Source organism: Pelophylax lessonae (assembly GCF_965119305.1).
Source record: "Pelophylax lessonae genome assembly, chromosome: 1".
Classification (NCBI taxonomy): domain Eukaryota; kingdom Metazoa; phylum Chordata; class Amphibia; order Anura; family Ranidae; genus Pelophylax; species Pelophylax lessonae.
The window spans coordinates 79704922-79732889 of record NC_138768.1 but is presented as its reverse complement, the minus strand read 5'-3'; the positions used below and the strand labels follow the sequence as shown (position 1 = coordinate 79732889).

General features: G+C 42.1%; 1 protein-coding gene across 1 annotated transcript in view; it reads right to left on the bottom strand.

Annotated features, from left to right (window-relative positions):
• The window catches only part of WDR70 (WD repeat domain 70), a 463052-nt gene that overhangs the window by 206275 nt on the left and 228809 nt on the right, over positions 1-27968 (bottom strand). The window contains exon 10 of the mRNA XM_082255751.1: positions 17174-17348. Within this exon, the coding sequence (XP_082111877.1) occupies positions 17174-17348 (175 nt within the window). The remainder of the gene's footprint in view (positions 1-17173; positions 17349-27968) is intronic.

Sequence of the window (27968 nt, the reverse complement as noted above, 5' to 3'; positions counted from 1 at the left end):
AACAATACATATTCAAATCCAAAATCCACTAGTGCGTATTTTAGAGGGTTGGGGGTTGGGGAAGATGCCAGTAGAGAGGGAGAGGTGGAACATATGAGTTAGGAGTGTAGGGTAGAACCAGAGAGTGACCGTAGTATTTGAGAAGGAACAGGGGCCAGAGGGGAAGGAAGTTAGGTGGGCGTTAGAAAAAAGTTTAGTGACTTCCTTTATTGTAGCTGGGTTAAACAAGGTAAGTATTGATTGTGCAGGAGAACATGGAGTGTAAGGTGAGGGAGATCGCTGTAGAGTGGAGATCTAATCACAAATTGTATCAATCTTATTTATGAAGTGATTAGTAATCTCCTGGGCAGAGAGTAAGTTAGAGGGTGGAGGTAATGATAGACAAAGTAGACCTTAAAAGGTTGAAAATAGTTGACGGGGACTGTGTGAGAGGGTGTTAATAAGAGTGATAAAGTAAGTCTGTTTGGCAGTGTGGAGGCAGGAATTGTATCTTTGGAGGGCAGATTTATATGGGCTGAAATCTTGCTGTGACTCAGTCTTACGCCACAGACGCCCAAGAGCACGGCTATGTTTTTTTGAGGCTTCTGGTATTATCCGTCTGCCAGGGTTGTAGCAGTCGGGGCCCGATTCTGTGTGTAGTGAGAGGGGGCCAAGGTATCCAAGGTGGAGAACAGTGAATTGTTGTAGACAGAAGTGGCCAGGTTGGGGCAGGACAGGGATGAGATTTTGTCGTAGAGACAATCTGTAGCAGAAAAAAATAAGCAAAGGGTTAAGATGGCGATGGTTTCTACGGGTAATTTTTTGGTAGCTGGAAGGCAAGGGTAGGAGAACATGAGGTCAAGGCAGTTGCCATCAGAGTGAAGTGTCCATTGTTTTAGGTCAAAAGAGGAGATTAGGCTCAGAAGTTTAGAAGTAGCGGGAGTGTTAAGATTAACAGGGATGCTGAGGACACAATTTGTGGGAATTTCAGAAGAAAAGTAGGGTAGCCAGGCAGAGAAGTCGTCAAAAAAGCCTGATACCGGTCCAGGAGGCCGATAGATCACAGCAATTCTCAATTCAGTGAGCTTCAAATGAGAGCGAGAGAGGGGGTGGACCTGAAAAGTGCTTTGATGGGAAAGGAGGATTCCAACCACACCTATTTTCATTCACTAGGCATGGGAGAGTGAGTCCACAGGAAGCCACCATGGGAGAGGGCAGCAGGAGAAAAAGTCAGATTCTTGAAGCCAGGTCCCAGAAATTGCAAGTAGGTTGAAGGCATTTGTGATAAATAGGTCATGTACAGAGGTAAGTTTGTTACAAACAGAGCGGGCATTCTAAAGATCACAGGAAAAGGGATGCTGGTTATAGGCAGAAGAGGAATAGAAACCAGATTGTGTGGATTGCGACTGCTATCAGGAGGTTAGGGGGGTGCTGGGTATGTTGGCCAAAGGTAAATGATGGCGGTCCAGGATTCGACGAAATGTCTCCAGAGGTCAGGAGAAGCAGAAGGGTGAGACAGGTGATATGGAAGTGTGATTTATGTGTGGGGACAGTGCAGCAATAAGGTGAGGACAGGAGTGAGGGTGATATATATAAGCTGTGAGGTGAAGAGGAGTGAAGGAGAGAGTGTTTAACCACTTAAGGACCAAGCCCATTTCTGACACATGCTGTTTACAAGGTAAAATGAATATTTTTTTGGTAGAAAATTACTTAGAACCCCCAAACATTATATATATTTATATATATATTTTTAAAAAAGACTTTGAAGAATAAAATGGCTGTCAATGCAATATTTTATTTAACACAGTATTTGCGCAGTGGCCTTTTAAACACAATTTTTTGGGAAAAATACACTTCACTGAATTAAAAAAAAAAAAACGAAACAGTAAAACTAAGTTAGCCCAATTTTTTGTACATTGTGAAAGATGATGTCACGCTGAGTAAATAGATACCCAACATGTTACGGTGTAAAATTGCGCACACTCATGGAATGGCGACAAACTACGGTACTTAATCTCCATAGGCAACGCTTTAAAACATGTTAACGGTTACCATTTTAGAGTTACAGAGGAGGTCTTTTGCTGGAATTATTGCTCTCACTTTGACGATCGCAGCTATACCTCACATGTGTGATTTAAACAACGTTTACATTTGCAGGCGCGACCTATGTATGCATTTTCTTTGGTGCATGAGCACACGGGAACGAGGGAGCTTTAAAAAAATAATAATAATAATAATTTTCCCTATTTTATAAAGTGTAACCACTTTTATTGCTGTCACAAGGAATGTAAACATCCCTTGTGACAGTAATAGGCAGGGACAGGTACTCTTTACAGAGGCATCTGGGGTCTGAAAGACCCCACATTCCTCCGTTGCACTTAAAAAGTATTCCAAAATCTGCGTTTTTGAATACGGTAATTTTTTTAAAATCAGCGCTGTGACAGAAATCACTTTGGTTGGGGGGCCCGTGGAATCCAGCTTACCTTAGAGAGGTTGGAAAATCTCGGTCTCAACTACCTAGGTCCCACTTATGTGTAAGTCACCCTGTTTCTATTAGGAGCACAGGGTGACCAAGAAAATGATGGACAACTACTTAATGGACACTAAGATTATTTCAAATGGGACAGTCATATTTATCCACAATATCCCTCAAGAAATCTATGATACTTTAATTCCACTGTATCAGAATGACGTTAATTCCACTGTATCAGAATGACGGAACATTGTTTGAGCTTTGCACCATAGACTATTGTAGGTAGGAGCCGAACAGTCTGCTACTGGGGTCTCCTGCTTTTGCCTGTTTAATAAGGTGTTCTGTGTTTATACTTCGGATAATGTGTAATGTACTTTGTTTTAACCTTGTTGCCGGCCAGTCTAGAGTCTAGTCACCCAGGCTGGTTTAAATGCCGAGTTAATTAGCATGTTAATTAAATCACTGTCAGCTATTAGTTGCTAGTGGGGAAGAAGAATACTGTTTGTGTTGGTTGTTCTTTAGTGACGTTAATTATATTTCTGTATACACTATCATCTGCATACGATAATGTAATCAGGCTCACCTGACAAGGTGGGGTATATATGCTGTGTGAGTTTGTTCAATAAACGGTTCCAGATCTTATATAAGCTATTGTTGGCTAGTCTTGGATATTGCGGCTATATCGGATATCTATGTTTAAGACTGGAGGAAGTGGTATACTGCCGGAAGCACTAAAGTGCAGTGTGGGTCGGTTCCGTCACATTCACTGGTGACTTACACATAAGAGGGACCAGGGGAGCAGAGATCAGGATTTCCCAATCTTTCCAAGGTAAGCTGGGTTCCATGGGCCCCCCAACCAAAGTGACTCCTGTCACAGGCACCATTGGCAGCCGAGTAAACCGGAAGTGATGTTGTGACGTCGATTCCAGGTTACTTCATCGGAGACCCGATCAAAGCAAAATCCGGCTTAATTCGGGACTCTGACCAGCCGGCGGGAGACTCGGGCAGAGCAGCGGAAGGAGGTGGGATGTCCCCTCCAGCTCTTTGTGATAACGGCCGAGCCGCATCTGTTATCACCAGAAAGCCAACCGCTGGCTCTAAAAAACAATACTGGGGTGATGCCTCTAGATGCAGGCATCACCCCAGTACAACCACTTCAAGCCGACGTACAGGTACGTCGGTTTGCGGGAAGAGGTTAAGGAGAGAGGATGCAAATTTGAGAAGGAGAATTATGGAGTGCATAATAGAGAGTAGTGAGATTGAGAAACCGACTGAATGAGAGATGAAAAAGTTGTATAGAGATTAAGGGTCACATGTAGTCTGTATAGTCTTTTGCCGCTGTCTGCTGTGGATTTTTGCTTTGTGCATTAACTGAAGTGCTGTGCCAAAGTGCAATACTTAATCCAATATTAATACTTTATCCAAGATGATAGTTGCCAATGCGATCCCTGCCTGTGTGACCCCTGCCCATCAGGTCCGCAGTCTCTGACTAACTCTTGTATCATGTCCGCAGTCTCCGACCCAACTCTTGTATCATGTCCGCAGTCTCCGACCAACTCTTGTATCATGTCCGCAGTCTCCGACCAACTCTTGAATTATTTCCGCAGTCTCCGACCATCTCTTGTATCATGTCCGCAGTCTCCGACCATCTCTTGTATCACGTCCGCAGTCTCCGACCATCTCTTGTATCACGTCCGCAGTCTCCGACCATCTCTTGTATCATGTCCGCAGTCTCCGACCATCTCTTGTATCATGTCCGCAGTCTCCGACCATCTCTTGTATCATGTCTACAGTCTCCGACCATTTCTTGCATCATGCCCACAGTTTCTAATTATATCTTGTATGATATCTGCAGCCTCTGACCATCTCTTGTATCATGCCATTAGTCTTTGAGTATATCCTGTTGAGTGCCTGCTGTCTCTAGTAATGAATATTCACAAAATTTTATGTGTGGCCCTTTAGTGATGTTGGGTGCTCCCCCTAAAACCCCCATATCAAGACCAACACTTGTTTAAGACCTCAATCACAAGGGTGCTTTTGGGCATACAATGGAATCTGTAGGCGTATTTCCACTCCTGGGATACACAACTGCTGCATACAGCCGTCAATAATGTAACTAAAGCCATTACTGGACACAGACTGTCTTCAGCATAAACCGTGTACAGCCATTTATTACTATGGGTGGCTTTATACAGCAGCTGTTGTTGCCTTTATGCACACGGGCGCTTTTGGCCATACAACTTAATGTGTGGGTGTATTTCCCCTTTAGGGATACAGCTGTCCATAGTGATGAATGGCTGTATGTGGGTTTATGCTGCTAAATGGGTAAACCCACGTACACATAAAGCCGTACATCCCTGGACACACTGCCTGCCTTTTGGCAATCATTACTATGGGTGACTGTATGCAGCAGCTGTGTTCCCTTGGGTGTGGAACTACACCCGCAAATTACGCTGTATGCCCAAAATCTCCCATGTGCATGAGGCCTAAAATGAGTCTAAACCCATAAACAAAACATACAAAAACTTAGCAATGTTTAGAGCTGGTGGCTGCATTATTTTTATTTATTCTTTTTTTTTTATTATTTGTTAGGGCTTCCAATAACACAATTCCTGTCCTAGGAGGCAAACTACCATAAACTTCATTGTGTTTATAGATGAGTAGCGCTGCCACCTAAGGAAGTGTGTTAGGACTACATTACATCTCCCCTTCTCATCACAGCTGGAAATGGGATCAATTCTAATTGATTTGAGAGCAGCAGAGACACAAGCACATACATTTATCAGCCTACAAGATTTCGGACAGGATCAACAGCTATCTTATGCCCTTTATTAAACAGATATTACAAAACACTTTAAAAGTTAAATTTACAGACCAATCCCTCAGCGCTTGTGAGTTCGCTCATTGACACCCTCTAAAGCAGGGGTCTCCAATTGTTTCTGTATAAGGGCCACTTTGTATTTTAAATATACTTGGGTTGGGGGGAGAGATTGAAAAAAAAAAAAACATTTTAAGAGTAAATGTATAAATAAGTTTTACTTGGATCTTTTTAGAACTTTTTGAAAGGAAGATTTGCTTCAGAACAAAATAAAACAAATTTCAGAAACCCAAAGCAAAGACCTCCACTTACATCACAGCCATCATCAAACTCCCCCATTATACTAGGGTCCCCACCAGAGTTTTCCCTTTCATCAGAGTCCCCTCTTACATCATGGTCTCCACCAGAGTGGCCAAATAACCGCAGATTTCTCATCAGAGCCCCCTTACATCACAGTCTCCTCCTCTTACAACAGCATCCCCATCAGAGTCCCCCTTACATCAGATATCCATGTGAGAGGTCGCTTACAGAGTGCCTGCAGTCAGTGTAGCAACAGGGCGAGAGTCGGGAGGCAGAGTAGGTATGGACGGAACAAGCGCCATCCTGCTGGAGCAAGCAAGTCTTCAGTTGCTAGGATGCCAGCAGTTCTAGCAACCAACTGACTTGGAGAAAGACAGCAGGTGGAACTATTGCTGGGCACCACTATCTTGGATGTGATGTCAGCAGTCCTAGCAGATACAGAGCATGTCAAATGACACCATCATTCTCCAACAGTCTTCACCCAGAAAGCTAGATGAAAGGGTATGTAGGGAGGTGAGGGGAGGGGCAGAAGAGCTAGGCCAGCACAAAGCTATTAGACACTCCTAGAAAAGGAGAGTGCTTTGATGTGGCAGAAGGGAGGAGGAACTGTGGCTGTGCTAGAGCAATGACTCTTCCTGGAGTGGTAAAATTCCCTAGCAACTTCAAAGGCACATTGGAAGTGAAAAACTGCAAGTATACATTTAAAATACTTTATTTTGGAGTGCTTTTTTTTGGTAACAGAGCATCTTAAAAGAGCCTTGAAGAAACCTCTGGTTAACTACTAATATACTGTAGATCAGGATGGAGCAAGGGACATCTGCTCCATGCACAGATATGCATATATCAGAACACCTTTACAGGGTCCTCATAAATATGTGTCAACAATCACTTAGCAGCAGTTCCTTACGGTCACAGATAGCTCCGGCTTCAATTTTCCTCCACACAACAGCACTGGATATTTACTTTTTCAGACCATTCTCTGTAAACCCGAGGGATAGTTGTCCGTGAAAATCCAAGTAGATCAGCAGTTTTTGAAAAACTTAGACCAGCCTGTCTGGCACCAATAATTATGCCATTTTCAACAGCACTTAAATGCCCTTTCTTCCCCACTCTGATGCTCGGTTTGAACTTAAGCAAGTCGTCTTCACCATGTCTGAGTGGTTGCAACGTGATAGGCTGATTAGTAATTAGTGTTACCAAGCAATTGAACACGTGTACCTTATAAAGTGACTGTTGAGTGTAGTTTCCTGTATTAGCCCATCACTGAATAATGTAACTGATTATCTTTATTAGGTGTAAACGATAGAACAATCCCAGCAAGAAAACAAAAAAAAACATTATTTAAAATAACGAAAGGGGCATTGTTGGCCTTGTTTCAAATATTTACTCTCTACACAAAACTTCATAGTGTTATGGTAAAAATGTAAAAAAATAGAAAATGTGACTGGTAGCTTGTGGTTTTTCAGCAGAATTTGGCTGAGATTTTGCGTTTCATATCAATAGAGCGAGCTTCTGGTGGTCCTGCTATCTCCTCAGCACTAATCATTAACAATTCTGTTTAGAATTTTTTACATACTCGGGTTTAAGCTTACAAGCTGGAACATTATATCATTGCAGGATACAAAAAAAAACTGCTGACAGGAGCTCCTTGGGTGCCGTCTGACTCAGCATGGTTTTACATTTTTAGAGCATATATATTATTTTAAACTATCACAGTGGTCCTGAATTGGTGGAAGAACCACATATAGCTCTCCAGGCCTACCCTATTTTAAAGGAATAGTCTCAAATTTACTTTTTAGTAGATTCCACGAGGTTGAAGAGACCCTAATATCAACTTTAAAAAGTGCAGCTTAAAGCACACTGGGGTTGATTTACTAAAGGCAAATAACTATGCACTGCAAGTTGCTCTAGATCAGAGGTGTCCAAACTTTATAAACAAGGGGCCGGTTTACTGTCCTTCAGACTTTAGGGAAGTCGGAGTGTGGAAATTGGGAGTAGGAAAGGCCTCGACATTAGTGGGGAAAAAAACAATGCCGCACCTTTGGTGTCAGGTAGAGGAATTGTGCCCCATCGTTGGTGTCATTGGGAGGAATCGTGTCGTCTGGTTGGTGTCATTGGGAGGAATTGTGCCTCATTGCTGGTATCAGCGGATGAAATAGTGCCCCCAAGGGCAAGGTAAAAGAAAGCAAAGAGCCGCATCTAGCCTCCGGGCCACAGTTTGGAGACCACAGCTCCAGATCTTAGTAAATGAGTGGAAGCTCTGCTGATTTTTATCATGTGCAAGCAAAAATGCTGTTTATTTTCCTTGCATGTGACTGAGTATGCTTTGCAAAGCTCTTGAGCAACTGCACTTGCAGCCATTTTAATGGTGGGCAGCTGAAGCTGCTGACTGTTCACTTCCTGGATTTACACAGACACATACATACATTATATATATATATAATTACACACACACACACACACAGACACACTCACACCATTGCTTGTCTGCACATTTGGATCTCTGCAGTCTCCTGTTATCTCCACCCTCATCCAGTTCCCTCCAGCTTCGCAGCTCTCATTGGCTCTCCTATGACTCACCACTCCTCCTTTGCTGGCAAACTCTCACCAGACAGAGAGAGAGAGCTGTGCATGATGTCATTAGCCTAGGCCTTTTACCAGACAAGAAAGAGGAGGTGGGCTGTACAAGGTATTTACTGGCAGAAAAAAATGTTTTACTATCCAAAGTTAAAACAACATGAGCAGAGGATTTAATAGAAGGAAAGATGAAAAAAATGACTGACTGTCTTCTTTAACTTGTAACGTGCCTTTGAACTTGATAAGAATAGGACTATTCCAGGATGGGTCAATTCCCTAGCACAGCCCCTTCCCTCCTTACGTATTATAGCCTGTTCTTCTAATGTCGAGCTCTGTGCTTGCCCATCTCCTCCGACCCTCCTTCTCCATTGCCTGCATAACCTTCTATGTAGCTGGGTGGAGTAAGGGGAATACTACAGAGTATTACACCAGGCTCTTAGTCTGCTGGGGCTGCTGACATTACATTGGAAATGGCAGCGCCCAGCAACAGTCTCAGGGCTTTTGGATATCCTCACGATAAAGGCAATTACAGGTAAATAACATACATACAATATGTTAAATACACAAATAAAGTAAGGGAAGATTTTTTTTTGTTAAAATTAATGGTCTGACTGCTGGCATCGGGGTATCTTTAAAGCGGAACTAAAGTCTCCATACCTACAAGTCCAATGCTCCTGCACCGGTGCAGGCATCTTCAGAGCACCAATCTTTGGGCCTCTTCATTGGCTGGTGGGAAATTACATCACTCCAGAACAGGCATTGCAGTGAGGCAAAAGATGTCCTCCGTCCGGCTTCAGGTCTGAGAGCACCAATATGGCGGCGGAAGCCGTATGGTTGCCTAGGAGACGTTGCGGCTATTTAACACCGGGAGCCCGATATGTTGACGCGCTCCAGTAGATGTATTACGAAACGCGTAGGGTGGAATCTTACATCACCACGTCACTTCCGGTTTTTGGAGCTTGGGCCGTGGAACGCGGAAGCTTCCCGGCTTCTCTTTACTGATCGCGGACAGCCTAACTGTAAGTTACTACCTTCGCCCTCAAAAATTGGCACTATACATCGCACCAAGGGGTCCCCCTCTCTCTCTCTCTTTTTGTATTCCGAGGCACTCAGGAAGAGGAGAGATCGCTGTGAGGGAACCCCGGGATTCCACATTGGTCCCTATTGAAATACAGGTTGTATACCGGGTGCGACACCTAGTGGCCACACTGGTGTTTGCAACCCGAGTTCTTCTTCTTTTTTCATCAAATACCTGTTTCTCATTCCTTTATCGGAGAGGACTCACCATTTTAATTTTTATTCACTTGTATATGTGTGAAGTTTTCACATCACTTCTAATCACGGCACGCTATACAATAACAGGTTACTGTTTTACAGTCTTTTTCCAATAAAACAAGCACTTATGTTTATATGTTATTTATGCAAACACTTCCACGATTTATCACTGTAAGACACAATATTATTTTAATAAAAGCACTGGATTTGGTTTTATTTCCATTTTATTTTATTTTACCTGGCACCAGCACTTATGAATGGGTAATTGTTGCAATATCTAACCCGTCAAGAGGTTTCGTCACCCAGTATATGAGCACCTTAAATAAACGATATTAATTATATCAGACACGTTAGCACTTTATTTCGAACACTATTTATTTATTTGACACATCAGCACTTTGAAGGTAGCGCCGTTTTCAACCTTTCTTACACTTTATCACTTTTAACCCTTTCAGGGTTGGTTGTTGGCAGCTTACACCTTAGGTCTTTTATTGTATTTATTATAAACTCCATAGCGCTGGTCACCTCCTGCATAAAACATCACTCCTATGCACGCGCAGGAGGCCAACATGACACCAAGCTGAGCTGCTCAGTTTACAGTGCTCTAGGAGACAGCAAGCAGGCAGGCAGGGGCATTTTAATGCAGAAGAGATAGTGCATGTCTGTGGGAGGTGGGGAAAGTAATTTTCTTAACTGATCCAATATTTTAACAGGCTTCTCTTTGCTGCTAGAGTGGTTCTGGCAGCCTTCTCTCCCTGGCGCTCCAGCGGTCTAAGGTCCTCTGATGTCATCAAGAGGGATGCAGAGCCCATAGACTAACATTTAATGTAAGGACACTGAAGAATAATCCAATGTAAAACAAGAAAAACAAAATATAGACCAGCGCTAATGTAGCTTACAGTGAAAAGGATGATATGATATACACAGATGCATGTAATAACTGAATAACTGTATGTAAGGGTAACTGCTAGAAAGGGTAACTGCTAGAAAAGGGTTTAAAAGCACTTTGTGGGGGTGTATAACCAAACACAGTCTTAAATATATAGTCTTTAGGATCGATGGATGGGTGGCGGCTGGCTCAACCAGAGCTAGAAGGGACTCTGAGTAAAAACAAGCGGAGGGGGAAGAAGAGAGCAGCGCCACCTCAGTGCAGATTAAAAATTAATCATTTATTATGCATACACAATGATACACCTACATATGGATGCAGTAAACAGGCTGGTAAACAAAGGTTCATCCGTTCTGCTGGAGATCGAGACTGGAGGGATAGGGGAAGACAGCCACTGGTCCCAGCTGTGTCGGTAGCGTCAGGACACCAGGAAGTGCCAGAAGCCACCAACACAGCCGGGACCAGTGGCTGTCTTCCCCTCTCTCTCCAGTCTCCATCTTCAGCAGAACGGATGAACCTTTGTTTACCAGCCTGTTTACTGCATCCATATGTGAGTGTATCATTGTGTATGCATAATAAATTATTCATTTTTAATCTGCATTGAGGTGGCGCTGCTTTCTTCTTCCCCCTCCGCTTGAGGAATAATCCAACCTGGGAGCATGGGGGAACACCAGAGGAGCAGAGGATCAGGTAAGGAAAGTGAATTAAGCTGCTCCCTAGACAGAAACAAGCATTCAACCCTTGAAGCGCAGGTGCAACCCCACTGTAAGGGAGGGTTCTTACTTTTTACTTTCCTCAGCGTTGGCCTTTAGCAATTTTACTCACCTAATTCTGTTTATTTTTATGCCAGAACCAAAGATCAGGAAAACCTTTTCATTCAATAAAAAAATATACGAAAATCATAAAGCCATTTCTGATTCTCTAAATGCTCTAAACAAGAAAGTAAAGAATCCTCATCTCTTTGAAGAACGTACAATATGTTAAACTCTATATAAAAAAGTTAACAAAGCAATATGTAGAAACATATAAGTGTGACCAGTAGCGCAAAAAATGGTGGTGAACTCACACTACCACAAGGATAGATAGTCCTTCTATTCAACAGTTACACATGAGACTACTTTAAGAGACAATCATCAGTAAAAAGTTCATCATAACATCAGAATGTCCATCCATAAATAAGTGCATCCAAACATGTGAACTTGATGGGATGTAGATTTGATAAGTGGATATAGCGGGTCACCTCTTAACACCACCACCGTGCAAGCAAGGGGGAGTAGATCACATTCACCGACACTAATGGCTCAGCCACACTCTTGGATAAGCAAATACACCAAATGTCAGCAAATTTCAACCATGGATAATCCCAAATGCTCGTCAGAATGAAGGGGGATCAGTGTACTCTGTGCCATGTAGGAAAAACAAAGCACAAAGCCCCACTAGTACAATACTGTATAAACACTTTATTTATTTATTGCATCCACTTAAAAGAAGCCACTCACATTTTAACATATTCACATACGCATGTACACTCTCATGGAGGATATACTGCACCGTTCGGGGACATTTCCCAGGCTCCACGCCGTGGTCCGCGCTCTTTCCGGGTCTGCTATCACTCCTAACAATGATACTGTGTAGTAGGTAGATTGGTTAACGCAGTCAGGTCACGCCCCGACTAGTTTCGTCCTTCCAACTTCATCACAGGGGGCGTGACACTGACGGCGCGGCATCCAGCTAAATGCACCGACCGCCCCGCCCTCTAGGGAGGAGTCGGCGCGTCATCCATCCCAATACCTACGCTGCTCGTCACTTCCTGCTAGAGCTACTGTATGCAAGGAAAGGCTATTCCCACAAATACAAAGCCCTCTATCGTATAGCACTTTGCGGCAGTACGAACCTACAGGTGTAACCCTTATCCATCCAGGATGTTTACTTGCACTAGTACCACATAGGTCCAGCACCCACCTTAAAGACGGGGGTTAACACCTTCGCTGCCTTGCGTGACAACATAACATGATTGCATAACATGATTCACCGGTGTCACTAGCAGGGAGTGATCTCAATAATTAATAATGCATTTATAAAATTATTTATAAATTACATTTATAAAATTTATAAAGTTGTAATTTATAAATTGGAAAACGATAGGAGGGTTTACTTCTACTTTAATAAAAAAAAAAAAAAAAAGCCACAAGCTGATTATAGCATGCCCCCAGTATTTCTATGCTAAATTTATAGGTTTGACTGGAGTGAACCTTAAATATTGAGACCTGCGCTCCCAGTATAGTATTCTATAATGCCATAGAAGGATTTATATGAAAACTGTTTATCAAAGGCAGAACATTTTTAGTCCTCTTTTTATAAATAATGCTCTCACAAGGTTAAATAGACATTTAAAGTGAGGGACCAGTTGTAAAGATAAACGAGTTGCAATGTTCTTTTTACAAGCAAAGACATTTACAGCAACAATTAACACCTCAGCTACTATAGGCAGGTCCATGGTCTGGCAGAAGGCTTTTTACAAGTGAAACCAGCGCACGCGGTGAATGGCATTTTATAGCCACTCTGTGTATGCACACAATAGAAATACATGAGAGATCTGGCAGATCTTCTGGATATCTGATGGAAATGAATGGAAAAACCACTGACGTAAGTTAGAATGCTTAACACTTAAAACTTCATAAAATCATACGGTGGTCTTCTACATGCCATAAAAAAAAGCAATATGTCAGGGCTGTATATACGAACGTGAGCACAGGGAGAGGATAAAAAGCAGCTTCTAAGAAATTAGTTGGCCCCCACATCTACTCTGCCCATCCTAATGAAGACTAGCAGACTTCACAGTTCTGGACAGCACTGGCTATATGACACCCAGCCTTTCCTCCCTATGCTCGCCCGGTTTTCCATGATGCAAATCTTGTGTTTTTATTACACTTACACCAAACATCCCATTCAATATAAAAACGTTTGGAGAACAACTGGTGATGCATATTTTAGGCTCAGTTCACTCAAAATTTCTATTTAGATTTGGCTCAATTCCGTAAGCTAAATTTCCTAACGAAGCTCTGAACCCTAGCTGGATTTCATTTTATTTGGTAAAAAATTGCATTTCAGAAATAGTGCTCATGTCCTAAAGTTGATAACAATAGACCAAGCCTGCACAGAGAAATCGGTCACGGCCACTTGTAGTCTTTATTGGGGGCTCGAGTGACGAGCCGTGTTTGCGTGGGCACAGCAGCCTATTCATTTGAATAGGCTGCTACGCCTGCGCTTCGTGCTAGAAAAAGGTCCCTGAACAATTTTTGAAATGCAGCGGCAGGGAAATTGCATAGTGCTTTTGCACCATGTTATTTCCCGGCGGTTCCCACAAACGCACTGTATTTTTAGATGAGTGAGGGTACCATTAAGAATGAATGGCAGCCCCATGCATTTAAAGAGCAGCGCGTTTTGGCAACCAACCACCCACAATAGTGTGAACCTAGCTCCAAAGAACACTTGGAGATTCTGCCATGACTATGCTTATTCAAGCTAGGTTCACACTATTGCGGGTGGTCCTTCCTAATGGCACACCTATGCACCTAAAAACCTCAGGGGAACTGCTGGTAAATAGCATGGTGCAAAAGCACCATGTGTTTTCCCTGCCGTTGTGTTTCAAAACTGGTGCAGGGACCGTTTTCCAGCACGAAACGCAGGCATAGCAGCCCATTGAAATGAACAGGCTGCTGTGCCCGTCGCAGAGCCGCAATAGTGTGAACCAGGTCTTCAATTTTAAAAACTTCTGAAATTATATTTAAGAAGAACTATGGGCAAAATCAAATATTACACATATGTAACCGAGTTCTTGATCCTGTCAGTAGATCAGATGTTTGTGCACTTCATTTAACACACCAAGCAAATTGACCAGGAAAAGTGACAGTTAAAGGGGTAAACCATATAACATTGCCATGTGTGCTCATAACAGTCAGCTTTTATTCATATTGTATAACCCCATATTTACCACAGTAGGTTTACAAACGCTTCACATTTACTTTTACAGGGCATTGACGGTTCCACGGTTACTGTGGCCATGAAAGCAGCTAATAAAGCAAGATCTGTGCTTGATTAGCTGCAATGGGGGGCAGAGGAAATATTGAAGATCTAACAGACTCCTGATATAAAGAGAACCTATCATCTGCCCATGCTATCATAGAAGAGGCTTTTTAGCCCTCTTGTCATACTAATAAAGTGAAATTAAAATTCTTAAAAAATAAAATTATAATAAAAAAAAAGAAAAGAAAAAGCACTCATGTCACCTTCTACACAACCCAATGCAAGCATACATGCTGGGCATGCATGTGTATGTAAACATGAACTCCACCACACAAGTGAGGTATCACCACAAGCGTCGGAGTGAGAGCAATAAATCTATGACCATAATTCACAGTTAACTAAACGAATAAGCTGTAAATACTTTAAGAGTCACCTATGAACAATCCTGGGTACCATTGTTTGTTATCTATTTATGCGACTCAACCCCTAACTTTTATATTTTACCAAAATGTTGGCATAACATTGTGTTTTTTGCACTAAAAATAATTTTATTGTATTATTTCCTGAAAATATGCATTTGACAAACCAGTTACATAAATGTTGTGCGACATTAAAAATGGCAAATTACGCCCTTTTATTCTACAGGAACTCTGCTTTTAAAACATATTTAATTACATGAGGTATTTAAAGTCATTTTTCTAGAGAAAAAATGCAGATTTGTTTGAAAAATTGCCCTGGTAGAAAAAGAAAGTTGCTGTAACTGTTTAAACCTATTAACCTAGAGCAAGGCTCAACATTTCAAGTCCTGAGCTACTAGCAAGGCCTTAAAGCCCCGTACACACGTCCCGAATGTCGGCCGAACGATCGGCCGTCTTTTGTCCGGTGCTGTCCTGTCGGCTGAAAACTGCAAAAGACTGCACATGAATTTTGTCAGCCAACAACAGCCGACTGCAGAAGTGATGTCATGTGATGGTTAAATTTCCGTGTGTTTTTTCTTTTCTGAGCATGCCCAGTCTTGCTAATCGGCTGCTTGTCGGCCGAATTCTGTACTGACTGGCGAACAATCGGGCGTTCTGGTGTTGGCCAACAAAAATTTTAATGCCTGCACAACAGATTCTGTTCTGCCGAAAAGTCGCTGTCGGTTGTCGGAAGCATCATACTAACAAGCCGACAATCGGCCGATCGTTCGGCGGCCGAATATTTACGGCCGACAATTGCTACGTGTGTACGGGGCTTAAGAGTTACTCGCCACCAGTTGCCCCACTAAACCCCGCCCCTAAACACACCCTCGCAAATTATCTCATGAAATGACACTTAAATGTTTTATGCAGAATTAGGTTACAAAAATAAATAATAAAAGCAACTTTAATAATATTAACATAAAGCATATTTCATTAATCTGGCTGTGATAAATAAAAAGAAGGATAAAATATGATTGGTTACTTTAGGCACTGTATACATCATTACTACCTTATTGAGTAAATATTTGAATTCTATATTAAACATAGCATTAAAATATGGTAAACCAATGAATGACACTTTCACTGATTTAGGATGCAGAGAGACTTACAGCGGAGCACAGCTCTGAACAGGGGAGCGGGAGCTGCCAAAGTTAACTTTTCCAATTAACAAGCTGGTGATTGGTTTTAGGGGGCCCTGAGCAACCAATCACCAGCTTAATATGAAAAGTAAACTTTGCCAGCTCCCGCCCAACCCCCCTCCCCGCCCCACCTCATCTAATTCTTTGCTGACTCCCGCTGTATGCCAGGCCCTGCTAAGAGAATGACAGGGGCGGAGGCCAGGAGAAGATTCGGCTTCCGTAAAACCCCACTTGCCGATGCAGCTCCACACTCGCCCTCAGCTTATTTCCATTTGACTAATGCAAGCAGGAAGGTGGAAATTTTGAGGGCTGAGCTGAAGTTTTTTTTTTTTTTTCTTTTTTAAGGCTTCTATTTTAAAATTTTCTAATTTTTGCCAAAAATTACAAAACAGAGTACCAGAAAGCACTGACTAATAACTACACGTTGCTAGGCTACACAAAGCCTATACATTCACAGTCTAAAAAGATACCAATTTTGTTGCATAGGCCAGTAATAGATAAGTTCATATGAAAAACATTCATGGTCTAGAGTTGGACTTTAATTTGCCTGCTACTTAATGTCCATTTAAAACGACATGTTCATCTAAGATTGTCCTGCGCACAGGGTGACAACACTTTTGTTCGATTTCACTGTAGAATGAACGGTGTGGTCCCCTAATTACTAGAAGTGGAAAATAACACATTTACTCAAAGGATAAACAGAAAAACTACAATTTCTGTGTTAATGCTAGAGAAAGACTGTAGCATATGTTTTTTTTTAATAGTTTAACTTGTTTAGGTTTAAATAAAATGTTATTGATTTGGATAAGATAACCCTTACTAAGGCACAAATGTAACATTACAAAGAGATGCAGAAAATAACTCAGCAAATGCAAACATGGAGTATTCAAAAAAGAGTGAGCAAACTGACACATAGCATTCACCGTGTGCTTTAAAAATAAATTGCTTGCGTGTGTATACTGTTCCCAGCATGCTCCTGAATGGTTCAGATAATTTGCAGGCCATCCAATGTCATAGTCCTTACCATAACATGTTTCACAAAGTGCAAAAGGATGCATTTTATAGGTGTAATGAAAATATATGGTATCTACAAAATGCAACCCAGCCCCCAAGAAAGTCAACAGAATTTCTTGTTGTGTACAATGAGTCTACATTAAAGTCTTTTCTAAAGCCACCAAAAATATAATAATGGAATTATATACATAAGGAAAAGCAGTATAATATTTTGCTACATACGCTCATATTTCTGTCCCAGATCTGTATGCTGCCATCCTGGCATCCTGCAGCGATCAACTTGCCATCTCTATTGTAGGTGGCGCATGTTGGGATCACACGTTTCCCCTGCGCAGATCTTGGTTTAAAGATGCTTTTATGCTTCTTATCATTTGACATGTCCCACGTCCGCACAGTGCTATTTAATGATAAAAAAAATGAAATATTAGTATTTAGAGAACAACATGCGCATTTTGTATTTCTACTATAGCATCTAAAGGACAACTAAACCCAAAAGCAACATTTTTATATATTCCAGCTTAAAGGGGGAAGTCCAGCCTAAAACTAAAATCTCTAACTCTACTTACAGGCACAATCTAGGAATAACCTATCCAACCCTGTAAAGCTAAACTCGCTATACATACCTTTTCTGAAGGCGATCCGATCCGGTCTCCAGCGGTGGAAGCTCTGTGCAGAACACAGCCTGGGAAGTGACGTGACCCATAGACTTACTATGGGGCTTTCGTTGTCGCTGCCTGTTCGGCACCTGCCTCCACAGTGAAGCCGCCGCTAACAGCTCAGCGTGGGATCAGATCAGATCAGATCGGCTTCAAAAAAGGAGTGTATAGCGAATTGTGCTTTACAGGGTTAGATAGGTTAGTCTTCGATTGTGCCTGCAAGTAGATTTAGAGATTTTAGTTTTAGGCTGGACTTCCCCTTTAAGTCCTTAGATATGGTGGCTGTATTAGTTTTCTTTTTTTTTTCAGGCTAAGAACAGTTTCAGCAAGTACAGAAAATAGCTAGTAGAAGTTAGTCACATCCAACAGGGCTTGTTCTGTAATGCTGAAGATGTTTCGTAGCTTCTCAAAGCCACTTCTTCAGTTCTGAGTGTCAGAAACATATGCCGGCATTTATATCCGCACAAGTAGTACAGTAACCTTATAGAAGAACTATCATTACAAAGGTTTTTACATTGTTCCTCCCCCTCATAGTGTAGTTCAATTCTCCTGCGCTCAAGTACAGTATATGGGAAGAGAGAGGAAAGTTTCCAACGGGTTTGGATAGGTATGACTAAGAGTCTTGCTGCCACCTCAGGACCAAGGGTATCCGATACAAACGGGAAAAGATAACAAAAAGAGGGGTGCGCCGACCTAGTGCATTACCATTAAAACCATTTAGAAATTAAATTAAACAGTAAAATGCATAAAATATACTCACAAAACAAGTGTGAATAATATACACAGACAAAATCAATATATAGTCTCCAAGGTAGCCAGGCACTGCATGATGCTGGATGGCATGCAGCGAACCGCATGGAGCTGCTGTGGCTATGCTGACGCGTTTCGAGGGTGACGCCCCTTCCTGCATCACGCAGTGCCTGGCTACCTTGGAGACTATATATTGATTTTGTCGATGTGTGTATTATTCACACTTGTTTTGGGAGTACATTTTACTATTTTAATAAATGGTTTTAGTGGTAATGCACTAGGTCAGTGCGCCCCTCTTTTTGTTATCATAGAACAGCCTACATGTAGTACTTTGTCCCATGCAAAGTAGCTAGTTGCTTCCCAAGTCTAGGTATGTAGTCTAACCTGCCCCCCTCCCAGTGTGGCAAACAGCTTGGACTGAGACAGATCCATCGTAAATGCAGCTTGTGTCGGCCCCTTTTTTTGAGACGAGAGGAATGCAGAGGAAGAAGCGGTGTGTTATCCTCCCGTCTCTCTGCATTCCCCTTGCCGGAGCTTGTCCTAGGAAAGGGCTCTTAGCTAAGACAAACTCCATTTGCAATGGGTCCATCTACTCCCTAGCGGTTGTAATATTTGCTGTGCAGGTAGGGGAGAGGGGTCAGGTTAGACTCCATAACTAGACTTATGAAGCACCTAGCTATGTGGGACAAAGTATGGTGCAGAACACGGTTAAAAAATTGTAATGGCAGTTCTTCTTTAATCCAATCACAATGGAATGTGTCAATGCAGATGCTGGCTGTCCAAGAACAAAACTGGAGGTGTGAAAGTTGTGGAACCACACCATCCTTTGTTTACTGTGCTACATCTGTGGATATATATGCAGAGGTAGGCATAAAAAATTCATTAGAACTGAAGAAGTTTTTTGGATATACTCAAACATCTCCAGCATTACAAAATAAGCCCAGCTGAATGTATCTGAGTACTCCTAGATATACCAGGACTTGGATAAATGTGAACTGGATTCACAGATATGTATAGAAAATACCCGGTGATTTTGTCAGAGATGAAGCATCCCTGTAACTCCCTGTGAGCTTAACAGAAAGCACAAATATGAAATGGACGTAAACAAAAGGCAGACATTTTTGAAGCTCTGCCCAAGTGGAAACAGGGATAGTGTTATTTACAGAATTACCTAATGAAAATAAAGGGAAAAGGTCTGAAAAATGCATCCACATCTAAGGACATACAAGTTGCAATATATGACATCTTTATTTCTAGATTTGGATACACTTTCAGGCTCCATGCACACAAGCGTTTTTTAGAAGTGGAAAAAAACACTGGATAAAAAAAAATGCTGAAAATAGCATTTTTGTGCCAGCTTGTAGTAGCATTTTAGTAGCTTTTAGGAGCATTAGCATTTTATTAGCAATTTTACAGTACAGGAGGAAAAAAAAATGCTCAAAAAAGCTGTTCGGGGGGAACAAAAAAAAAAGTTGCTGGGAAAACGTTTCCAAAAACTCTAAAGCTCCTAAATGCTGACACTCGAAAAACACTTCTAGCCTAAAATGGTGTCCACAGACACATAGGATAACACTTTTAGCTTCTGGGAGCAGAGAAAAATGCTCTTAATAGCTTCCAGGAGCTTAAAAAAAATGCTAGAGTGCATAGCGCCCAAGTCCTACAAATATTCTAGGGTTTGACTTTAACATTCTTTCAGGCTTCCAGCTCCATTTTTTGATTACTGTAACTCATATACAGATTTACAAATTCCCCAGATCTGTTGGTGTCACCAGTCACTGCCAACAGCAACTATTTAGAGGAACAAGGTTAGATCTTCGGTCCTGAACCTTATACTACCTCCTAATAGACCAACATGGACAGAGTCCTCTCTCTCCTCCTCCACTCTGTAGTGAAATAAACTTGAAAGTTCTACATAGCTGGACTCCATATTTATGGAGTGCTAGGAAAAAGGTCACCCTAAACCAAAACTGAATACTAATGATAAATTCAAGAAACGGTTGCAGGTTTCCAAAACCTTTGCCGCCATTGTGCAATGTGCTGGGTGTTCAGTGTGACCCTGTGCCTTTAAGGAGGGGTGGGCTCCCTCTATTCACCTGTCCTCCATCTATCCCATTAAATGCATGTGCTCTCATTGTAGAGACTCTTTAGATTGCAGAGTAATGCCCCATACACACGTGCAGATTATCTGCAGACTTACCAAAACCATATAATATGAGGTCAAACCTAAACACTTTCAATTTGTATACAATCCGGCAGGCCCTTGCACTACATAGAAAAGGTAAATCTGAAGACAAAAGTCTTCAGATAATCTGCACGTGTGTACGGGGCATTAGGGACTGCAGATTACCCCAGGCTCCCTCTAGTCACCTGTCCTCCATCTATCCCATTAAATGCATGTGCTCTCATTGTAGAGACTCTTTAAATTGTAGAGTTAGGGACTGCAGATTACAGGGTGCCTTGCCGCGGCCTGCAGCTTACGCATGTATTTGCAAATGTGTGCAACCAAACCCCTGTTTTTAACGCATACTGTTAGACAGTGCAATTCGGTTGGTCACTGGCTGGTTGGTAAGTTGTGACTGGAAATCTCTTAGTTTTTCTTGATTTCCAAAACATAACTGCATCCTTCTCACTGATGGGTGCGCAGGATTCCCATCCTAACTAGAACACGACAAGTGCTCTTGAATTGCCATTAGCCCTGGTAATTTCTACAAAATATCTAGGAGAGTTGTCCATAGATCTTTTTATAAACCTTTTTAGTGTTTAAGGTTTATTGGCATTTTTTAGGCGAATCTACCTAAAGGCACCTCTCCAGAATAAGATAAACACATTACTGACAGAAGTATGAACCAGATCAGTGAAGTAACATTGCTGCTCATTTATTTTCCAAATGTCCAGTGTCCCCTTCTGTTCCAGCGGCACGCCACCATGTCTCATAGTAACACGGCTGTTCTCACGTCTGCTAGAAGAACAGCGGGTGTGTGAACATGTAGCCGCAGACCGTGCATTGTATCACACCCTGTGATCATGGTTATTCCTCCTTCACAGCATTTATCATGGCTCCTGGAACGGATTCCATGGTGGGTTCATGAGGAGAATTGTGTGCACAGAGTCATCAATCTCTCAGAGCGGTAATTATCACTAATAGTGTTTTCTTTGCAGTCCCATTAAAACTATTACCCTAATTAACTACTTGGACATTTTCTTGTTCAATGGACAGTCTAGGAAATGTTCGGGTAAATTTAATGTGAAAGGCCTGAGGAAAACCCACACGTTACCGTGGCAGCCTGTCACGTCTGGTTCTGACATGACTCAAGGTTGTAAATGCAATAAAGAAACACAGAAGACGGGACGTGCTTTTCTAAAATTATAAATATGTAAAACAAACATTCCCACAATGTCACAATACTAATGCTAAAACTCTGCTAATTTCAGTTTAATACTTATATTAGCCGGTAATATGACCTATATTTTGTGCAGTCAAGCTAATAACATACTGTATACTGATGTCCCATGGTCCTTCTTTATTTGCTTGCTCAGTGTATTGGACATGTGAAAAGTTTGGTGTAATTGCAGTAAGGAAGCAAGGAAAATGGTGACAGTAACGGGGGTTGAGCTGATAGGTGGGGGCTGTACATAGAGGGCGGACTGGGAATGGTGAGTTACAGCGGTTGGTGAAGATCTGTCAAAAAAAGCCAAAGAGTTTCCAGTCACAACTTACCAACCAGCCTGAGACCAACAGAAAAAACTTGTCTAACAGTATGCGTTAAAAGACAGGGTTTAGTTGCACACATTTGCAAATACATGCCTAAGCTTCAGGCCCCGGCAAGGCACCCTGATATCTGCAGACCCTAACTATACCTTTAAAGAGTCTCCACAGTGAGAGCACATGTATTCTGATGGATAGATGGGGGACAAGTGACTGGAGGGAGCCCACCCCTCCTTAAAGGTGCAGGGTCACACTGAACACCCAGCACATTGTACAATGGCAGCAAAGGTGTCACTGCATTGCCTGACCAAGTGCTTCTTGCTGTTGAGACCAGCTATAGGTATGGGAAGTGACCATTTTTTGTTGGTGAAAATCTGGACTGTGGGAAATATTGGCTTGGAAATGGGGGGGGATTGGGATTTATACTGGGAGAAGGGGGTTATTTTTGGCTGTATTCCGTACAGTGGCCTGTACATTATGCAATTTTAACCCCTGCTTTCTATGTGATATACACTAATGACCTCTGTATTCTGTGTTACCAACTCCTGAACCCTGCATTCTTTACATTAGTCGCACCTGTGTCCTACATTTTCTGCGTTACGCATCCCTGAGTCCTGCAACCTCAGCATTATGCCCTACTGAGACCTGCACCATCTGCGTTATGCACTCCTGAGACCTGCACCATCTGCGTTATCCACTCTTGAGCCCTATGCGTTATACACTCCTGAGCCCTGCACCCTCTGCGTTATGCACTCCTGAGCCCTGCACTGTCAGCATTATGCACTCCTGAGCCCTGAACTCTCTTCATTATGCACTCCTGAGCCCTGAACTCTCTTCATTATGCACTCCTGAGACTTGCACCATCTGTGTTATGATTTGTGAGCCCTGCACCCTCTGCGTTATGCAATCCTGAGACCTGCACCCTCTGCATTATGCACTCCTGAGACTTGCACCATCTGTGTTATGCATTCGTGAGCCCTGCACTCTCTGCGTTATGAAGTCCTGAGCCATGCAGGCCCCTGCATTATGCACTTCTTCGCCCCACACTCTATGCATTACCCACACATAAGCCCTGCGCTAAAGAAGCCATGTTGTACATTTCATACTCCTGCATGTTCTACCCTGGGCTAGATATGACATACTCCTGGCCTTTGCACCCTAAGAAAATGTAATATAGAACCCTTTCAAAGTGTGCTGATTATGCATCCGTTACATTCTTTTTTGTCACACAGTAATTAAAGCATATTTACAAGTACTGAAGCATAAGAGTGTTGTGGATACAGTTTGTTGCCTCTGGTTTTATTTGACTATTCCCCTTAAGCCCCTCTCACTGTTAGCGCCATTTGGCCATAGCCACATTTCAATGCTGCAAGTAATTTATTTATTGGCCCCAGGTGTTAGATTTTCAAATTTACTACAGACGCCTTTATTAAAATGAAGCATTACACATGATTATACAGTCTCTGCCTCTGAAAGAATTTACTATCTAATGTTTATGATACAAGGAAAACCAATACAAACACGAGCATATACGGCTCAGTGTGCCTCTAATGCCACAGAAACCACAAAGATCTGCTGCAAAGTTTTCCTAGCACTTGACTGGGTTTCATTCAGGATTAAAAGAAACATGGACCCTGCATGTAGTTGTACAAGTTAAAAAAAGATGTATAGTTTTTTTATTTTTTTTATTCATACTTACCTGGATGCAGCATCAGACCAATGTTGCATCTGTCTCCCGGCGCCTCTAACACCGAGAGCTGAGCGATCGAACACCGCCGATTGCTCGGTTCTGAGAGCTCCCTGAGCAGAGAGCTGCTCTGCCCCCTCCACGCTCACTGGAGCGCTGGGTTGCAGTGGCGGTGGAAATGGCTGGCTCAGGCTCGCTGACAGGCTAAGCCGGGTGCCAGTCCAGGCATGTGGGCGGATCCCGACTCTTTGGTCGTGATGAGGCCTGAGCCTGGACCGGCTCTAACGTCAGGCGACAGCGGGCTTTAGCCCTGTCTGCTGAAAACGGGTCACGGGAGTGCAGAGTGAACTGTACTACTGTGAGCTTTTGCTGTACTTTCCCTTTAAGCATAATTTGAAGTACATGCTACCTTCAGTGAAAACGGCTTGTCAAAATGATTTGTAATTCCAGGCATAAAGGCAGCTGAAATCATAATAAAACATAGATTTTTTTTATCAGTAAAACTTTGGCCTGGACCCATATGGAGTCTCTCTATTGACCAGTTAGACTTTCCATTACCAAACTAAGCTATAGGAAGACTTAAGAGGCAGGGAACTGTGGAACCAAATTAGAATTTTAAATGAAAAAAAAAATGCAATGGTTGAATGAAAAGTAAAGGCTTCAGTCTGTTATATGGGAGATGGCAGCACTGACATATTACATAGTGTAGGTTCTCTTCTTTCACCTCACTTAGCAGCAGGTCAGGGGCTGTTTTGCAACTATAAAATGGAACCCTTTGCTTGACCCATGTCAATCTAATTTAAACAACGTGCTGTGATGGAGTACCTGACAGCATCAAGTGTCCCCCAAACTTAAATTCTTTGATGTATACTGTACAACTATTCATAGTGATAATTCTGTTGATGTGAGCTTGGTGCTTTGTTAAGAAAAGGATGCAAAGGTGGCAAGGATTGAAAATTTGAATTGATTGAGAGAAAAAAATAAAGGATATTTACCCTGTGACGGCATCTGATGAGCTTCATAGAGAACATAATATTAAACTAAGGACAATTGGCTGATCACTTAGGAAGACATTTCTGATGGAATAGACATTTTTTAAGAGCGTGTAAGTAGCATCACTGTGATTTGTGTGCTATGGTCCTTCAGATGCTCACAGATAGGGGGACAGCTTGTAGACATGATGGTTAATGGCAATCATTGCACTAGGGCAGGCATGTCCAAAGTCCTGCCCGCGGGCCGATTTAATACGGCCCCACAGGTAATTTAGAAAAATACATTGGCGTCATTCATGACTAATATTGCTGCCATCATTAATCATCATTGGTGGGTTCACATAGCGCTTATATGTGGTTAACCCTTGTGTGACTGATTAGGCAGCACTCATGCTCCGAATTGAGATGAATACATTGGAAAATCTCAGTTAAATGTCAGTTGCTCTGAATAAGTTATAAATATATTAGGACACAACATGTATACTTGGTGCTATGTTCCTGTTAATATTATTTATTTATTTTGAACTTAAAAAGTTGACAGACAACCTTTATTACCTATACAATAATATGTAATGTACTTTACAATGTTCCTGACATATATTTCAGCTTCCTGGATTTTTTTTTTCATCTGGTCTTCAGATATGAAAGGCAGAGTCATTTAACACCTGTTTAGATTTGTCATCCATGTGACGAAATGAAAAGTATGCCGTTTGCAATAAACTTTGCATAAAATAGTTAATTTGCATTTAATTTTAATGGCCCAAAGAATGTCAGTCAAAATGATCGGCCCTCACGCATGTTAACTTCATCAAATCTGGCCCTCCTTGAAAAAAGTTTGGACACCCCTGCACTAGGGGATCAAATGAGAAACCGTATTCTAGTGCAGCAGAGGCAGCATTGTCCGCTCACAACAGGAAGTTAGGAGCACACTGGATTATTGGCAAAAAAATTGGTATTTTTCTGTGATTGCAGAAAGGGTCTAAACCAGCCTCTCTCAAGCTTCCCAACGTAGAGGAACCATTAAAACAACTTTACAGGCACATGGAACCCCTGCTAACAATTTCTATATCTACAGCTCACAGTACTTTAGTGTGATGGTCACTGCGAAGAATGTTCCTTACATTAGTGGGCATTAGGAATAATCCTCCCTTACAGATCGCTAAAATGATCATTGGTTCAGTGGTTACTTATCTGATTGCCCTTTGCTCAAGGAACCCCTGGCAGCTTCTGGAGGAACTCTAGTTGAGAAAGGCTGGTGTAAGCAATGGGAATTGTTCATATATTATTATTATTATACAGGATTTATATAGCGCCAACAGTTTGTGAGGGAAGACAATACAGTTACAATACAGTTCAAAACAGGAGGAAGTAGAGGGCCCTGCTCGTTAGAGCTTAGAATCTAGAAGATATATTCCAAATATATACTACATTTTCTTTGCACACACACACACACACACACACACACACACACACACACACACACACACACACGGTGCCTTTCAACCTTTTTTTAACCACTTTACCACCGGAGGATTTTGCGGTCTTACGTCCAGGCCACTTTTTGTGATACGGCACTGTGAGAATTTAACTGACAATTGCGTGGTTGTGCAACGCCGTACCCAAACGAAATTTACGTCCTTTTTTTTCCCACAAACAGAGTTTCTTTTGGTGGTATTTGATCACCTGTGCGATTTTTACTTTTTGCCCCCCCAAAATTCCCCCCAAAAAAATGTAAAAATGAAAATTTTTTTTAAATTTTTGGCCAATTTGTTTTCCGCTACCTATGTTTGGTAAAAAAAAATCACAATAAGCGTATTTTGATTGGTTTGCGCAAAAGTTGTTGCGTTTACTAACTAAGGGAAAGATTTCTGTCATTTTTGGTGTTTTTTTTTTTTTTTAACGAGTAATGGCGGCGATCTGCGATTTTTTTTGCGGGACTGCGACATTGTGGTGGACAGATCGGACCCTTGACTGACATTTTTGACACTTTTGGGGGTATCAGTGACATTACTACAGTAATCAGTGCTATAAATATGCACGGTTACTGTAAAAATGACACTGGCAGGGAAGGGGTTAATTTTATTGGAGAGGGAGGGGTTAATGTATGCCTGGTGCTTACTAACGTGTGTGGGGGGAGGTGACTGAGTGACACAGGGACAGATAGCAGGTTCAGCTATGCTGAACCCTGCAATCTGTCACTGTCTGTCACTTAGGAGATCCGCCCGCTTTGTTTACACAAGCAGGCGGATCTCCAAACTCGATTCCCCAACGATCGTGGAAAAGCGGCGCTGATCACCGCCGCTCCTCCCCTGGCCCGACTCCCGCTGTGACTGAATACAGCGGGAGCAAGCCTCCGGCGGCGCGCGTGCGCCGCCCACAAGGGGAGGAGTCCAGTCGCTGGACGGGAACTAACCACTTTGCCGCAGTAGAGCTCCAGTGAGCGGTCGGCAAGTGGTTAATGTTTAGATGAGGTACAGACTACAAAGTATTTTGCTGGCTTTGTAATACTGACCATTAACTTCTATTAGAGATAAGAATGTGAAGGAGATTTTGCTAAAAACTGGAAGGAGGAAGCAGAAGCTAAAACTGTAGTACAACACTAACAAACACAGTGCACATCTGCACAACACATTGAACAAGTTTTATGATTATCAGGAGAGAGATTCCCAGTCACTTAAAACATACTACAATGAATGAAATATTTCTGCAGCATGGCCCTAAGGAGAGCTAACTAATGAAGCCGGGAAAAGTCCAGCAACCATCAACTCCAATCTGCTCCAAATCCTCTACAGGGGGTAGTCGGGCCTGAGTAAAATAACATGGCACCCTACAGTGTAGCCGTGCTCAGGAAATATGGCTGAATCCAATCTCCTCTATTGAACCTACACGGACGAAGTTTAATTAGCCCACCCATTGATAAGATCTAAAATGCAATATGTACTGTTTGTATATATAGTGTTCCAGAACTAAAGTGTTATTACTAAACCCACAACAGTAAAATCAGTCTGTATATGCAGTAAAGCATGTTTGTTATACTCACTGTGGAACCTAAGGGGTTAATACTACGCATTGTGTAACAAAAGGCTGTTTGATCCTGTCTTCTATGATTTTCCCCTTCTTCCACTGTCCTCAATACATCTATTGATAAGACAGAGACTTTGGAGTCACTCTAGCAATACCCACCAAACTGAGCATGTGCAGAGAGTTTGTTTTTTTTTTGTTTTTT